This window comes from Myxocyprinus asiaticus, chromosome 1 (assembly GCF_019703515.2).
Source record: "Myxocyprinus asiaticus isolate MX2 ecotype Aquarium Trade chromosome 1, UBuf_Myxa_2, whole genome shotgun sequence".
Taxonomy (NCBI): domain Eukaryota; kingdom Metazoa; phylum Chordata; class Actinopteri; order Cypriniformes; family Catostomidae; genus Myxocyprinus; species Myxocyprinus asiaticus.
Genome location: NC_059344.1, coordinates 61,354,552 through 61,372,744, shown reverse-complemented (window position 1 = coordinate 61,372,744; position 18,193 = coordinate 61,354,552). Strand labels below are relative to the sequence as shown.

The 18,193-nt window shown below is 38.2% G+C and overlaps 1 protein-coding gene across 4 annotated transcripts in view; it reads right to left on the bottom strand.

The window, feature by feature from the left end:
• The window catches only part of ano1a (anoctamin 1, calcium activated chloride channel a), a 79,965-nt gene extending 66,972 nt beyond the window's left edge, over nt 1-12,993 (bottom strand). For 2 of the 4 annotated variants that reach the window (XM_051702440.1, XM_051702433.1), the window contains exon 1: nt 6,227-6,423. Coding sequence is in view for 2 of the 4 variants with exons in the window: in XM_051702414.1 (XP_051558374.1) it covers nt 641-698 (58 nt within the window). In the remaining 2 variants the exon portion in view is untranslated. Of the gene's footprint in view, nt 1-640; nt 951-6,226; nt 6,424-12,845 lie in introns of those variants that run through there. The other 2 variants (XM_051702423.1, XM_051702414.1) reach the window with 2 other exon arrangements.
• Between the last annotated feature and the right edge of the window lie 5,200 nt (nt 12,994-18,193).

Here is an 18,193-nt window from a genome sequence, read left to right as displayed (position 1 = left end):
TCAAGATAAATCTTGTCTCTCATAACGCCGTGAGAGGGCCCCCGCACTTGGTCGGGGCCCCCACTTCACCACAGGGGCTGCGAGGGTGTCCCGACCCGTAGTGACCCAACGCGGGAAAATCCCCTCTGACAACTTGGGTTTACATGCTCCGCCCCCTCAAATCAGCGTCTCTCTACTCTCATCCTCAGGTAAAAGATGATGCTGCGATGGATTTTCCTCTTGTGCTCTCATGCTTTCAGTCTGTGCGCAGCCTACGGGCAATGCGTGACTCCATTAGAAATAAGCTTTAAAACCAAAGAACACTGCTTATCTGTCTGATATACCGCAACAGAATCATTTATGAATAAAATGTATGTTCTCTGACTCATATTAGTAACAATAGTGTTAACAGATTGTTGGATAAAGACCTGTTTAAAACAAAAGCCACATGCACTATTTGCAAGAATTAGATGCACAATAAAGGTACGCATGAAACATACGTTAAAATAAACGATAGCTTATACAGTCAGTTAAAAAAAAAAAAAAAAAAACAACAAAAAAAACACTTCAACGTGTGGCGATTTAATATCTTTACATCTTTTCCATTAAAATAATAAACGCGCACTCAGAACACACCGAATAAACAACATGAGAAACTCACCAGATCCATCAGCATCCTCATCTTTCCTCGCAGTATTTACATCACCTTCACCCTTCATTTGCGCTTTATCTTGCTTAGTAGATGCGGTTGAAGTTGTGTCGTGCTCTCGGTGTGGCGCGAGACAGATATTCCTCCACAATCGTTTGTAGAGTATTTACATAAACTCGATGTGAGGACTGGATACGTGCGCGCCTCGGCGAATGGGATTTTCATCTCACCCACCAACCGTGGCTCCACACACATCTCTACATCACTGCAAACCTCACAACCAGTTGAATGCTCGGTTTATCTGATCCTGCATTTTAATATTGTGTCTGCCCTGTAAGAAACAGCACATATACCGCCTTATTTTCTCATGCACGCTCATAGAGACGTTATTCTCTCTCTCTCTCTCTCTCTCTCTCTCTCTCTCTCTCTATCTCAAAACAGTCCGCTAGAGCAATTTACATGGGGCCATGTAGCCCATTGCTCTAAAGGTAGGTTTAAACGCAGTTATTTAAAGGTGTACTCAGTCATTTTTCCCCCATTAAAAAAGTTTTACTCCTAAAGAAGAGAATTGTAATTTTGAAACATATGTATAAAATCATGACCGCTCACATGAGATGAGGACTCTAGTCATATCAGTAACCTTATAAAAGCGGTTTTATTCTACATGGGGCAGGGGCGCCTTCAAGGGGGCTACCATTTTAGAATCACATGACCTGCTGAATACTACTCGCATAATCTCAGCATCCGTCTTGTTATTGGACAACTTCACTCTTGGATTAAATTAATAATGGCTGATTGTGAATAGTGAATTTCTACAATGGCATCTGCAATTGAAAACCGTTGATTTTGAATGATGCCGCATCCACACCACTAGGTGTCACTGTAAGTCCAAGATGACATGAACAAAATGTTACTGAATAAAATACTAACTTGGAAGCAACCACTGTACACATAAATAAATATGCTAAATTAAATAAATGTTTTTGAACACTTCAATAGGGGCTGTTGACACCAAACGTGTTTTTATGGCCATCTGCGCTGTTTTTCAATTGTTTTCCGAAGTAAAAAAAAAAAAACACTATAACGACAGGACATCTTTGCCCGTTGAGCCGCAGCGTCTCATGTAGGAGCTCTGAGTGAGTTTTTAAACAGTAGGTTGACTTTTCATTTGCTAAAATGGGTCTGTGCTTACTAAAATGTGAAACAATGCCCCCAGTGGCCAAAGCAGTTACTGTTGTTGGGCGGATGGGCACCATTTTCTGTATGAAATGTCCACAGAGGGGTGCAAAAAGCGAGTTGTGAAGCGAGTGGTTTTCAGCTGTCCAAGCTGTTAACAGTGAAGAGGAATGCGTATTTTATAAATTGTACCCCCCAACCACAAACCTAAACCTATATTCAGTGGAGTCAAAATGTAATGTTAGAGGGAAAAATGCAACCTCTTAAATCACGCTCATCACTGATTATGCAAACGCGGTTTCAACGTGGGATCCCAACACAGGTCTCCCATCCTGTTGACATAACATGCTTCCGATCACGCCACAGGGGAAGGTAAACATGCTGGTGCCGATGCAAAAATGTCTAATAGGAGATGTCGGTGTTTAAGCCCCGCCCTTTCAAGCGTGAAGCTGTCCGGTATAAAAGCGGGCGCGCAAACACCATTCCTCCGAATATTCTTTCTTCGAGACATCGATTCATCTCTCGTCTAGAAGCCCTCTACTACTTCAACTTCGACATACATGAGTCAGTGGTCGGGATCTTCACGGCAACGAGAAGACTCTCCGCTCCCCTGCAGTGTTCCGGCAAACATTTACTCCACCTTGCCGCTTGACACTTCGCTGGAGAACAGGCCGCTTCAACATCCTGATTCCCCGCAGTGCTTTGGCAGGAGTTTTGTATCTTTATAAGCTATTGTGGCCGCGCCCTCCCACCCGACTCTTCTATGACTCCTGAGACCTCTTCAGTGCTGGATCAAGCGCCGCGTGCCATGGCATGCCTGGCCCCAAGGGTGCATGCGCATCACTATATCTTGCCGCTGTTAAGCTGCTCTGGGCACCTTGGACAGCTCCTGTCTTCTACCAGCAAGGTGTCATGGCAGAAAGTGGTGACCACGGACGCTTCCAACCCAGGTTGAGGGGTAGTGTGTGACAGACACCCAGCTTTCGGAACATGGACAGGTGCGAAGAGGGCATGGCACATCAATCGCCTGGAACTGTCGGCTGTTTTCCTAGCCTTAAAGGCTTTTCAGTCCGAAATAGCGAATTATCATGTTCTGATTCGCTCGGACAACATGACAGTTGTGGCATACATAAACCGCTAAGGCGGAATTCGTTCCCTGCCAGTGATGAGACTGATGTGTCACCTCCTCCTGTGGAGCGAGTGTCATCTTCTCTTCTTACGGGCGACACATGTCCCAAGCTGTCTGAATTACCTACTGTCATGCCAAGGAGTGATGCCGGACGAATGGAGACTTCATCCTCAGACTGTCCTGAGGATTTGGGAAATATTCGGCAAAGCGGAGATTGATCTATTTGCTTCCGTGGAGAACGCCCACTGTCCCCTTTGGTACTCTAAGTTCCAAGCTCCATTAGGAGTGGATGCAATAGCCCATAAATGGCCTGTGAAATGCAAATATGCATTTCCCCTGGTGTGCCTCCTTCACTCTGTCATATGCAAAGTCCGGACAAGGAAACGGTTCTATTGGTTGTGCCAAAGTGGCCCAATCAGTCCTGGATTCCGAAAATGATAGAGATTCTGGACGGCCCTCCATGGGAAATACCACTGAGGAGGGATTTCCTCTCTCAAGCGCGGTGCACAATCTGGCATCCCCAGCCCACGCTGTGGAACCTGCATGTGCCCCTGAACGGAGTACGCTAAACGTGACTCAGTTGGTTATGAACACCCTTTTGCAGGCTAGAGCGACGTCTATCAGATGCCTTTACGTACTGAAATGGAATGTGTTCACTAACTGGTGCTTTCACATGGCAAAGACCCAGTAAACTGCCCCATAACTGAAGTTCTCAAATTTTCTTCAAGAGTGATTGGACGCAGGGCTCACTCAGTCAACGCTCAATGTCTGTGTTGTGACTATATCCACATATCACGCACCCGAAGCTGGCACCTCTATAGGCAAATATGACTTAATCATAAAGTTCCTTAGGGGAGCGAGGCAGTTAAATTCCCTCGCCCGGCTATGGTTCCAACTTGGGACCTGTCTTTGGTCCTAAAAGCACTCACAGGGCCTCCCTTCGTGCCTCTGGTGCTTTCTCTTAAAACCACATTACCGCTGGCTCTGGCCTCAGTAAAATGGGTCGGGATTTGCAAGCACTGTCAGTCGACAGTTCATGTCTGGAATTTGGTCCGGGTCTTTCAAAAGCCACTGTCAAACCCAGAAAAGGCAATGTGCCTAAAGTTTTAACTACGCCCTTCAGAGCGCAGGTGGTTCACCTTCAAGCCTTTTTCCCTCCTCCATTTAATTCGGACGAGGAGAAGTCCTTACATTTGTTATGCCCTATGTGAGTGCTACACACATATGTTGAACGCACCCACCAGTTCAGACTGTCTGACTAGCTCTTTGTGTGCTATGGAAGATGCATGAAATGAATGTCCGTCTCCAAGCAAAGACTTTCTCACTGGATCGTTGATGCGATGACCTTGGCTTACAAGTCACAGGGTGAGAATTGCCCAATTGGTGTTAAATCACATTCAACTAGAGGCATGGCCTCTTCATGGGCATGGACGAATGGTGTGTCCTTACAGGACATATGTTTTGTAGCAGGATGGTCTTCTCAGAACACATACACTAGGTTTTACAACTTAGACGTAATATCTCTCTCATCGCAAGTCCTCTCGGTCTAGAGAGCTTGCTGTTTTGTTGGCCAAACATATACTTATGCCCCTCTTCTAAGTATGGGCTCTCTATCATTTCACACAACCACCTATATTCAGACCCTTGTATTTCCCAAAAAAGTCACAAGCACTTTTATATATAGAAACTTCCTTCTCGACTGGATTCGTGAAGGGGTTAATTCATACCATATGACTATAGTTCATATATCCATTCTGAGTTTTCCCCTTCTGGCCTACCATGAGGGTCATTCAATTGCGGCATACTCATGTCGGTCACCATCTCGCGGGACTGCGGCGTCATGTTTCCACTCTGGAAGGTTATGTTGTGTAGTGCGGCGTGATGAGACTCTGTTCCCCATAGCGTCAGCTTAGTGACGCAATGTCAAGTGTACTGAGTCGTAAGGGAATATCTCAGTTACATATGTAACCATGGTTCCCTGAGACAAGGGGAACGAGACATTGCATAAACTGGCCACACTACAGACTCAGAGTTCTTTGAGGTGCGAAAGATGCGCTCTTGTCCCTCAGTCAGAAAATTCTGAGGAATGGTGTTTGCGCATCCGCTTTTATACTGTACAGCCCAGCGCCTAAAAGGGCGGGGCTTAAACACCATAGCCAATTTTAGAATTGCCGTTATTGTAGAAAGGTTTCAACTAGGTCGTGTAAAAGGACACTCCCCCATAGCATCAACTTAGTGACGCAATGTCTCGTTTCCCTCGTCTCAGGGAACCGAGGTTACATATGTAACAGAGCCATTTTCCTTTTATGGTTTAATACACTAATGTCGGTGTCTATCAAACACCTCTCTGCAACGTTTTTGAAATAGGCTATAATAAAAATAAAACCATTAAATATGGAGATTATGACAAATAATGACAAATCAAAACAATGGAACAATCTGATTCTGCTCAGTTAAACCCTAAAAATAACATTTAAATAACATTTTTAAAAAGTTCTTTAGACTGTTACACACACAACTTCCTGAAACGTTCTGAAACCTAAAAAGAACGTTCCTAAAACGTTAAGATGGGTTTGCCAAATAACAATCAAATGGGAATCATGTACTAACCAACACTTCGCTGGTTCATACATTAATGGGTTAATTAATTATGGTTTAAAGTAGAACAATAACTGTAGTAGCCTATTTTTGTGATATTGGGCTGGAACTACAGTATGGTTATGGTACATCTTTGTTTGGGTTTGTCCTTTTTATTCGTTTATAATTGGAGTAAAAACAGACAATAGTTTTTAGCTATACGTACTTATATGCATATACATAACGTAGCCTAACATTTTGTAAGTCATATCTCCCATTTCCCATTTAATGTATACCTAAACAAAAATATTTCTATTAGCCACCTGTATGGATAATTAAACGGGCATGTATCTACGATTGACTAATCACAGTGATTGCATTTTATAGTGATCAGCTGAACTAATCAGATTAGGGCGCTCTGCCTTATATCCCTACAATGATGAACAGCTGACACTCGCATTAAGTTGCGCACTGTGCAGTACTTTAGCTATTTATCTCATCGCCTGTTTCGAGATAGGACTATATCTGGTGTTTAAAGCAAGAATGCTATTAAACGAGTTTAAATTATATAAACGAACAGAGATCATGAGCGAGAAAGAGATCTTATGCTGGATATCTATCGTTAATGTCGGTAACTTATTCGTAAATGAAGACTCGAAAGACGTCGGAACTTCAAAAGAGAAGGTAGAGATGGTGTAAGAAAATGTTCATCTTACGTTTGCTGCATCAGGCAGGAAATCACTTCAGTGCTCTGCTTCCTTCGACTGACTGCTCACCTGCTACAACACTTTGGTTATCAATTAACATGTAAATTGCTCTCCTGCTCACGACTTAACCCTTTAAAGTGCCATGCTTTTAGTACAGACTTTATAGGACGATCCACAAAATGTAACTTCTAGTCTCTGTGTGGAAAGTGCGTGCAGAGCGCTGATATGACGTATTCAAAGGTGTTTCCGTGTCTTTATCACTCGAGAACCGGAATGTGGGCAGCCGACGCTTTTAAACCTCATCCTCCGTTTTAATGACCGGGTTAAGTGTTTTCTTCAAGGCTTACACACTGTAGAAAACACAAGTACATACTTAATACGTACAAACACAGTTTACCTGTCTTGAATCTTGAACTTGTGTCAAGCCTCTGCAGTACATGGTTTCTTTTCTGACTTTGGCAGATAATAATTAAATGTGGCATGTAGTCTGTAATATTTTGGGCACCCTTTCAGTCCTACAAACTTTACTTTATAACCTGGGGGGGTTAAATTCGCATTTCAATTTCATAACACAACTGAATATAATTGAAAAATAATCTTGAATAAAATTAATCTTGTCAGACATACTCCATTATGTGTCAATGAGATTAAAAGGTGTCAATTTGAAAAATAGGACATTCATTTATAATATATATATATATATATGGACATAACCAAAGAGTATTTAAGATTGAGGGGGACAAAAAGTAGAAGTTTAAGAATCTGTCATAAAACATATTGATTGACCACTTTTCTGAATATTGGGATGGAAGAAATAATGGAAGTGAATGGGGCCAATTTTAAAGGGGTTAAAGGCAGGAAAAAAAAAAAAAACATCACCATTTTAGGGTTTTAGGCGTTACGTTGTCATGGCAATGAACTTGGATATACTGTAACTGCACAGAGAAAAGATTAGTAAGCGATAATTTTTTTTTTTTTTTTTTTTATGACACTAAAATAATGTTAAAACCATTATTGTTCATGTCTTGTGGCTATACTTTTAAAACCGTGAGTTTTTTTATGTTTACAGATTGGCCCCATTCACTTCCATTGTAAGTGTCTCACTGTAACCCAGAGTTTTGCTTAATTTTTTTATATTTTCTTTTTTAAGAAAAGGAGGAAGGAGTCTAAATAAATTGTGGTAATCAACATTATGCCACAGATGCTGTCGATTGAGCTTAACTTGTATTGAACCCGGAATATTCCTTAAGCCCTTTTCGTTTGTTAAGTTTTTACCTTTTGGATGCATACGTGGTTTGTTTGACACTAATTTGAATGTATTTTTTTCTTTAATGGTACAGTATGTGCTGTGCTACATTACTGCAAATACAGCATAACAGATACACCCCATTGTCTAACAGTGGCAAATCAATCCACAACAGGTTCCAAAATGCCCACGGCTCTGAGGGTTGTGCCGCATACATTAACAGTTATTATGAGAACGCAGGTCGAGTTTCCCTTTGATCCATAGATCACGTTTGTGTATACAGTGCTGCACACTACTCCTGTATGATGAACTTGTTTAAAAGTATGCTACCTAACCTGGTGCAAAAGATTATTCTCTCTTTTATGTTGTGGCTTGGTTTCAAATGACTCGGTGTGGGAAAAACCTTGCTTCCTCTTTTGTTTTCAGGAGCAACAATGCTAGTTGTGTCCCACCTTCAGTGTGAAGCTGATTAACAAAAGTGGTTTACTATGATGGTTAACAACAGAAGGGAATTTAAAGTGTTGCATGACTGCTAACTGAGGAAGTTGTTTAACCATAACTGTTTTATCAGTGTTTGTTTTAACGTCTTAAATTAGGGACAATGTTACTTGTGTAATGTAGTCTTCTCCTACACTCTTATCTCTCTCAAACACTCTTTCTATATCTGTTCCATAGAATGATGTTAAACCATACTCCTAAATGTACAGTGGCCCCAAAAAGTGACCCTGAAGCCACCCTTAAAATGTTTGAATGTTTGCATTAAATGTTATTGCATCGCTGGCCTTTTCTCCGAAGTGGTGCTGCCATCAAGTGCACCTTGTAAGCTCCTACTTTTGACTTAAGCAGTCATTCATATGACATGTCATGCATTCAAGTCCGAAACAAATTACAGAAGTACCAAAACAAGTAAACAATGGGTGACCTGACAAGCTCTTGTTGCTGTTAGTGTATAATCATATCTGAATACACCTACATCACTTTCAAACAACCCATACGACTTATTTATACAAATGATTAACTTGCATAAAGTAAGCGGCATGAAGCCACACAAAGTCAATCATTCGAATTACATTGGTTGACTATAAGCTCTGTTGTACACGACAACTTTAATATTATTGAATTACAGCACTGAAAATTCAAATAACTTTACAAAATCACTTCCATCTACAGCAAATCATCTTTGATGTTGACACACCCCTACCGACATAACTCTGGAATCATCAAGAATTCTAAGTTTACAATTAGTAATTAAAACCACTTAACTCAAAATTAGGAGTCCACTTGAAGGTATTTTTGCAATAACTTTAACCAACTGGTCCTAAGGTGATTTTATTTTATTTATTTTTTAGTGGACATATTATGTCGGTACCCCTCAAAGTCACACAGGTGTCCTAGCTATCCACAGGTGTTCATCACACTAACTATGGAAATGTTTCACTAAGTTTGACAATCAGAAATTCTCAAAATACATTGTCTTCATTTTGACCATTTTTTATATATATATATATATATATATATATATATATATATATATATATACACACAGGGTTGTGAGGGTTACTTTTGAAATGTATTCCACTACAGATTACAGAATACTTGCTGTAAAATGTAATTTGTAACGTATTTCATTAGATTACTCAAGGTCAGTAAGGTATTCTAAATACTTTGGATTACTTCTTCAGCACTGGTAGATTTTTTCACTTGTTTTGACTATAAAAACTCTGCCAGTACAGTAAGACAAAATACACATGTTAAAAAACCTAAATATCTTATGCAGTGTTGTTTCTAAAACTAGAGAAATCTAATCTTGTTTTAAAGATTTTTAGATATTTTTACAGGAAAACAATACAAAAATTATCAAGAATACGATTTTTGCCCTAATATCAAAGGTCTTACTAGAAAAAAAGAAATTATGATCCAACATGAATTTTCTTGATTAAAAAAAAATATGATCGTGCCTGGTAACACGTGCATGTAAAATGGCTAGAAATAACATTTTAGCTTAGCGTAAAGCTGACAATTTACACAAAGTTTATTTCTATTTCTTCTGCTCCAAACTTACTTCAAACTTACTTCTCTGTCTGCTCGTATGAATGTAACACATCATAAGAAAGTGTTTCACCGCTGTTCAAATGCACTTTGGATCGCATCATTTAAATGTATAAATGTTTTCCATCTGAAAGGACTAAATATTAAATGAAACAAATGACAATAAAATGCAAAGTAATCTCTTCAGTAATCAAAATACTTTTTGAATGTAACTGTATTCTAATTACCAATGATTTAAATTGTAACTGTAGTGGAATACAGTTACTTATATTTTGTATTTTAAATGCGTAATCCCATTACATGTAGTCCGTTACTCCCCAACCTTGTGTGTATGTGTGTAATATATATATGGCCAAAAGTTTGTGGACACCCCCTTCTAATTAACGAATTTGGTTACTCCATTTAATCCAGTAAAGAAAAATCTTAATGTTTCTTTATGTAATGGCTTGGGCTTTGTGTGCTTCCAAATTTGTGTCAACTTTGGGGATAGCCCTTTTCTGTTCCAGCATGACAATGCCCCTTTGAACAAAGTGAGGTCCATAAAGAAATGGTTGACTGTGTCTGGCGTGGAATAAATTGTCTGGCCTGCACAAAGCCCAGACCTGAACCCCACTGATCACTTTGGGGTGAACTGGAACAGCAACTGTAAGTCAGTGTTCCTGACCTCACTGATAGCCTTGTGTCTGAATGGCTGCAGGGATTTGCTCCCATGTTACTACATACAGTATAGTGGAAAGCCTTCCCAAAAGAGTGGAAGCTGTTATTACAGCAAACTGGGAAATTGATGCCTAAGGTTTTGAAATCAAATGTTCATCAAGCACATATGGTGTCCACAAACTTTTGGCCATATAGTGTGTGTGTGTATGTGTTTTCTTCAAGGCTTACACACTGTAGAAAACACAAGTACATACTTTATATGTACAAACACAGTTTACCTGTCTTGAACTTATGTCAAGCTTCTGCAGCACATGGTTTCTTTTCTGACTTTGGCAGATAATAATTATTAAATGTGTAATATTTTGGGCACCCTTTCAGTCCTACAAATTTTACTCATAACCAGCTCAAATTTCATAAATGTTGTTAGTTTTAAATGTAAATTATTTATTTAATTTACACATTTCAATTTCATAACAAAACTGAATATAATTGAAAAGTAATCTTGAATAAAATTAAAATATTTTTTATTTAATTTTGTCAGACATACTCCATTAAATTTTAATGGATTAAAATTTTTAAAGTTTAAGAATCTGTCCTAAAAACAAACATACTGATTGACTGTCATAAAAAAAACATTTATTGACCACTTTTCTGAATATTGGGATGGAAGAAATAATGGAAATGAATGGGGCCAATTTTAAAGGGGTTAACAACTAATCTTAAAACCATTATTGTTCACATCTTGTGGCTATACTTTTGAACCATGAGTTTTTTTTTTAATGTTTACAGATTGGCCCCATTCACTTCCATTGTAAGTGTCTCGCTGTAACTGAGGTTTTTTTTTTTTTAAGAAAAGGAGGAAGGAGTCTAAATAAATTGTGGTAATCAACATTATGCCACAGATGCTGTCGATTGAGCTTAACTTGTATTGAACCCGGAATATTCCTTTAAAGCCCTTTTACCTTTTCGTTTGTTGAGTTAAGTTTTTACCTTTTGGATGCATACGTGGTTTGTTTGACACTAATTTGAATGTATTTTTTTCTTTAATGGTACAGTATGTGCTGTGCTACATTACTGCAAATACAGCATAACAGATACACCCCATTGTCTAACAGTGGCAAATCAATCCACAACAGGTTCCAAAATGCCCACGGCTCTGAGGGTTGTGCCGCATGCATTAACAGTTATTATGAGAACGCAGGTCGAGTTTCCCTTTGATCCATAGATCACATTTGCGTATACAGTGCTGCACACTACTCCTGTATGATGAACTTGTTTAAAAGTATGCTACCTAACCTGGTGCAAAAGATTATTCTCTCTTTTATGTTGTGGCTTGGTTTCAAATGACTCGGTGTGGGAAAAACCTTGCTTCCTCTTGTTTTCAGGGGCAACAATGCTAGTTGTGTCCCACCTTCAGTGTGAAGCTGATTAACAAAAGTGGTTTACTATGATGGTTAACAACTGAAGGGAATTTAAAGTGTTGCATAACTGCTAACTGAGGAAATTGAGTTTAACCATAACTGTTTTATCAGTGTTTGTTTTAACGTCTTAAATTAGGGACAATATGTTACTTGTATACTGTAGTCTTCTCCTACACTCTTATCTCTCTCAAACACTCTTTCTATATCTGTTCCATAGAATGATGTTAAACCATACTCCTAAAAGTACAGTGGCCCCAAAAAGTGACCCTGAAGCCACCCTTAAAATGTTTGAATGTTTGCATTAAATGTTATTGCATCGCCGGCCTTTTCTCCGAAGTGGTGCTGCCATCAAGTGCACCTTGTAAGCTCCTACTTTTGACTTAAGCAGTCATTCATATGACATGTCGTGCATTCAAGTCAGAAACAAATTACAGAAGTACCAAAACAAGTAAACAATGGGTGACCTGACAAGCTAAATTCTCCAAACTAAATTTGACTGTCAGAAATTCTCCAAGTACTTTGTCTTCACTTTGACACACACACACACATATATATATAATATATATACCTATATTTTTGCAAAACAATTTTTCTCTGGCTCGTTGTACATATTGAAGCAGTTTCCTGGTGAAATAAAGAGGTGCTACAACAACAATAGCTTTATTACTCTTTCACACAAAGCACGTTTAAAATGGCAGATTATCCATTCATAAACGCCCTGTTCCTCACACAAGGTTTGACTCTTATGTAGTGCATGACTTGTAAGCTGATACATTTTAACATTTCGAGTACATAACCAACTACATTCATGAGCTTGTTTGAACATACTGTAATAAAATTGCATGGTAGCTTAACTTATAAAACGTTGCACTTGTGATGCAAAAGAACGGGGTACTCCTTAAGAGTCTATACGTGAGCCGAAAGTGCTGTAGAAGCACCACAAAATGATGTGGTTGCTTCAGCAAATGCATTTTTCATTTGGCATTTGCTTTTTGTGACAGTATCGGTTAGGTCTAAGGTTTACGGTAGGGTTATGTTGATTTGAAACCCAATAGAGCTTTAACCTTAAATACCTCACCTGTTTGGGAGAACATTTAACTAATTTTTAGTGCCACACAGAGGACATGCCACCTGGGAACAGCCGCGATGCGTCTAAGGAAGTGCGCAATTTCATTTTTAATTTTGGCAATTTAAAGTTGCCAAGGTCATGTAATTTTCGTTATCTTTGTGAAGTGTATATAAGATATCTCTTTACCTGCTAGTTGCATCATCTCAAAGCTGGATCTCTCTATGACCTCTCTTCCCTCCTCTTCTTTTGATCAAAACTTCTGACTCACTGAGAAGTGAAATCCAGTCTACAGAAAGATACACTATCTTCCATGCATATCTGTGTAAATGAGTGGATGCTGGACTGCTAGTCCCTCATCTGAGTGGGCAGTGTCAGCCCTTGGTGGGATAAATGTGATGATTTTGAACTCCCCTCCCCTCTACCATAAACAGATCTTCATGAGGAACCAGTAAATCAGTGTTATGTACCAGTAAAGGGTTGGTCAACTAACAATGTGTCTTTCCAGTTCAGTGAAACATCCCATCAAGCCCCCCACCACCCAAAAGCTTCCTTTTGATCCAAATGACTTTCTTTTTTTTCCCCCCGTGAAACACTAAATGAGATATTTTGTTCACACTGCACTTTTCCATAGAACAAAAGCACTTAGTGACTAGGGTCTGTCAAGCTCGAAAAGGGACAAAAAGGCACCACAAAAGTAGTCCATATGACTTATACTCTATATTCCAAGTCGTCTTTAGCTATACAATAGCTTTGTGTGCGGAACATTCTAAAATGTAAGCTGTTTTTGCGAAAAAAATCTTTCAATCAGGGCTGAGTTTGCCAAAAGTATGGGAAGCTTAAAGGGATAGTTCCCCCAAAAATGAAAATTCTCTCATCATTTACTCACCCTCATGCCATCCCAGATGTGTATGACTTTTCTTTCTTCTGCAGAACACAAAGATTTTTAGACGAGTATCTCAGCTCTGTAGGTCCATACAATGCAAGTGAATGGGTGTCAAATTTTTAAGCTCCAAAAAGAGAATGCAAATCACCAAAAACAAAAGAAAAATGTAAAAGTGGATAGTGATAGTAAAAAAAAGAACTTAAATATTTAACTGTTTCTCACCCTCACCTATCATATCGCTTCAGAAGATATGGATTTAACCACTGGAACTTATGGGTTTTGGCACCCATTCACTTGCATTGTATGGACCTACAGAGCTGAAATATTCTTCTAAAAATATTTGTTTGTGTTTATCAGAAGAAAGTAAGTATGAAGATGGGATAGGTAAATGAGTGTGAGTAAATGATGAGAGAATTTTCATTTTTGGGTGAACTATTCCATAAATTGATCATACAGATTATTGGCGCCAATGATTTCTACAATCTACTTAGGCTTATGATGCTTTTGGGGAATGTGGCCCTGTTCTGTTGCTTTCAATACTTTCAAAAAAGTATAAACCTACACATGTAGATTTTTGCCCAGAATCCTGATTTCGCATTGCATGCAAACACATCTACCCACATTTTGTCTGCTTGACTTAGTTTTGACATCAATGCAGAGAATAACCCCATGATTTCAAGTTTCAAGTAAACGTGATTTTCTTGCATTGTTGGAATTTTTGAAAAAGCTGGTTTTTGGTCGTTATCAGCGTATTGGTGTGCTCCGTGACACTAAATGCCATTGGTTCTCAAATGTCTCATAACCAAACGATATGCAGCAAGTTCGAATATGCATAAGCGCATTTTACTTGGAAAAGTCCCAGTGTAAATGTAAACGTTAGAATTTCCAAATGGTGACAGAGTGAAATGCTTCATTCACAAATTTTCAAGTAATTCTGTTGATCAACAAACGTCGCTCTCTATGCTCTCGTGCTAAACAGATGCCCAATTTTAAAATGCAAAAGCTTTCCATGTCACTTTAAGTGGCAGCTTGATGCTACTGGATCTGTATGTATATAAACTTTATCTTGCACTACACCCAAACCAAAGAAAACATGATTTCGTTTGAGTCTCCACAAGAGGAGTGATACTATATTTAAATCTCTAATCCTGTTCTCACAGTTTATGACAAACATTTGTGGTTGGAATCTCTGCTGCATGATTCAGTATCGGATAAAGCAGGGAAGCTGATGACTAAAGTATGTTTTAGAAGAGAAAAAAAAAAAAAAAAAAAAAAAAACTATTTCCACTGGGAATGCAGCAACAACAGGGTCACAAAGCTCCACCACCATTTCCCGTTAGTCAAAAACTTTGTCCTGACCTTTGAACCTAGGCCCTCCATGGTTATGCTGACATATCCCTTGACCATCTAGCCCCATGTTTATTTCCTCCCTTAACAACACAGACACTTGAACATTTGGCCTAACTCCTCTCAGCCCAGAATAACTGGATAACTAAATATATCTGAGTGTGTGTGTTTCTGAAGAAAATGTCTGTGATGCTTGCCCTGCTAACTTTCTGCCACAATGCTAAGATGTTCTTAGTGTTTTTTTAGAGCATCACAATTTGGTTGATAGGTGCTTGCTTACTGGCTGCCCAAGTCAAAAGAGCCTAAGTCAAATAGTCTGGTCTCTAGATATTGCTTGGTTTCCTCATCCAGGACAAGTCTGTGTTTTTTCTTTTTTCTTTCTTCATCTGATTGCTTAAAGTTTTTCCATGTCCAAAGCATGAATGGTGTATAATATTTGCCTGTTAATGGCCAACGGTTAGAGAAGTGGCTTTTGTTACAGAGTTGGTTTTGGTCAACTGCCTCTGTTTAATCATGAATCAGTTCACTTTTTGTGATTGTGTTTTACCATGTGTTATTGGTAGTCTTTTTAAAGTGAAATGTCATTTACATTACTTTTTGTCATATCCGAATCAAAATAAACCAAGAACTTTAGTGTGTTATGTTGTAAAGGTTTATGAGACTTAAATCAGTGTAATTACTGACTGATTGTTCATATGACATTTGTTGTAATCTATGGTTCTTAATTAACTATTAACAAAGTGATTGTTTTTTCTTTTGTAAGATCTCCTGGGACTGTAAAATCCCAGGAGATCAGCAGTTACAGAAATACTCAAACCAGCCAGTCTGGCACCAACAATCATCCATGTGGTTATCTATTCAGCCAATCGTGTGGCAGCAGTACAGTGTATAAAATCATGCAGATACGGGTCAGGAGCTTTAGTTAATGTTCACATCAACCATCAGAATGGGGAAAAATGTGATCTCAGTGATTTAGACCGTGTCAGACGGGCTGGTTTGAGTATTTCTGTAACTGCTGATCTCCTGGGATTTTCACACACAACAGTCTCTAGAATTCACTCAGAATGGTGCCAAGAACAAAAAACATCCAGTGAGCGGCAGTTCTGTGGATGGAAACGCCTTGTTGATGAGAGAGGTCAACAGAGAATGGCCAGACTGGTTTGATCTGACAAAGTCTACGGTAACTCAGATAACCACTCTGTACAATTGTGGTGAGAAGAATATCATCTCTGAATGCTCTTCTAAGATGCAGGTTGGTGCTGTTTTTTTGGCGACAAGAGGGGGACCTTCACAATATTAGGCAGGTGGTTTTAATGTTGTATTTGATCGGTGTATGTAAAGCTATACCCAATTTTATAACATTTCATACATTTTATACAGATCGAAGGAAAATTCAAATTATTTTCTGTGCTAATGGACAGCATATGCATGCTTTTTTTAACCTGAAATATTCCTTTAGTTGAAAGGTTGTTTAGTTCAAGTAGGGAAGAAAGGTTATGTTCCAGAGTTAATTTCAGGTACATTAGATGTCAGTGAGTTGCAGAGGTTGTCAGCACATGCGTGCACTTTTAATAGTGACACAGTGGGCGTGGAAGTTCAGATTATGCACAACATTATACTTTTACGTTTTAAAGCAATATTACTGTAAACTATAATCTTTACTTCACCTCACATATCTTCTTTATTCCGGCATATCCAGTCTCACACACCACAGATTTGCAATCAATAGTGAACAAATTGTGTACATAGTGCTTTAACTTTTAATGGGAAGTTTATAATACTGTAATAATTTTAACATAAACACATTGGAAAGGCCTCCACACTCTTCACTGTAAAGACAGGGCTTTATGTATTTATATTTAGCCTTTCTAATAAATAATTTTTATTCTATACATTTTATTCTAGGGATAAATCTGCTAAAATGGGCCCCTTTTTGGTAAATCATCTAAAAACATCTATGGGCATAAAATCAAATCATGTTTCTTTTTGTTAATTCAGGTCTAATGCTATATACATTATGTGTTATAAAAAAAAATATTTTATGTTTTTGTTCCACAGCAATTCATTTTTCAAGTCACCCAAAAAGACCATTATCATGTAAAATGGGCCGCTTTGTCAGGTTAAATGGACCAGAAAATGTCAAACTTAACATGCCAATGAATCAATGAACAATTCATTTCATTTCAAAATGACATGACAAAGGTATAAAGTAGGACAATGAACGTGTGTGTGTGTGTGTGTGCGCATGTCTTTGTGTAGCAATAAATGTGTAGCATCACAAAATTACAAGTTAAAGGTTGTTCTCTTAAAAACATTAGAACAATAGTTATAAATGGGATATTTTTTTATGATCTTTAGAACATTACAATCATAAAATTACATTAAAAGTCATTCTACTAAAACATTAGAACATCAGGCTACTAGGTGCTGACATTTCATGTAAACCTACTTGTGCCTGCATGAGGGATTGTGCACAGCTAAAACTGAGAGAACACTTGTTCAAATTATTATTTTAATATAATAATATTTATTATCAGTTATTAATATTATATAATAATTCATAATAATAGTATAATAATAATAATAATATTATGAAAATAATAATTTGATATATATTATTCGGCTACCTCACTTTCTTGCTTGGCATTATGTCTGGAAAAATAAAGAGTAAGGAGTTCGATGGAATATGGTGTATACATGTATGATTTTGTTGATGAGTAATATAAATTTTAAGATGAGCTGTAACAAAATACATTAAAAGTCTATTTGGAAAATGGCCCATTTTAACTGAAAGTTGGTGGCCCATTTTATCTACCACCTTCAGGTAAAATGGGCCACCACATGAAATTGCATTTTCATTATAAATGAATTTTATTTTATATAAACCTGTAAACACTGTATTTAATAAAACATACCTACATACTTAAAATGAAACATTTAATATGCCCTGTAACTTGAGTATTATCCATTTACAGAGCTTGTTGCACACCTTACCATGCGGTTTTTTTAAGACAGTCTCCCTTTGAAGTATTGCCCCACCCAACTTAGCAGCATTAAACCAGTGAATTCACTTTTAACAGATCAAGCACCACTGTGGCAACAGATCGCACCATTTGAATTTTTGTAGGGAGAAATTATGAAAGAGCAGACATGTTCTAACCTTAAATGGCCCATTTGACCTGATGGCCCACTTTAGCTGATATCACCCTATCAGTTTTCTTCTATAAATTTCATCCACCCACATTCTATTTACAGTTCCTTCAGTCAATGAATATTAATGTTATTTATAAAATGACATTTCATT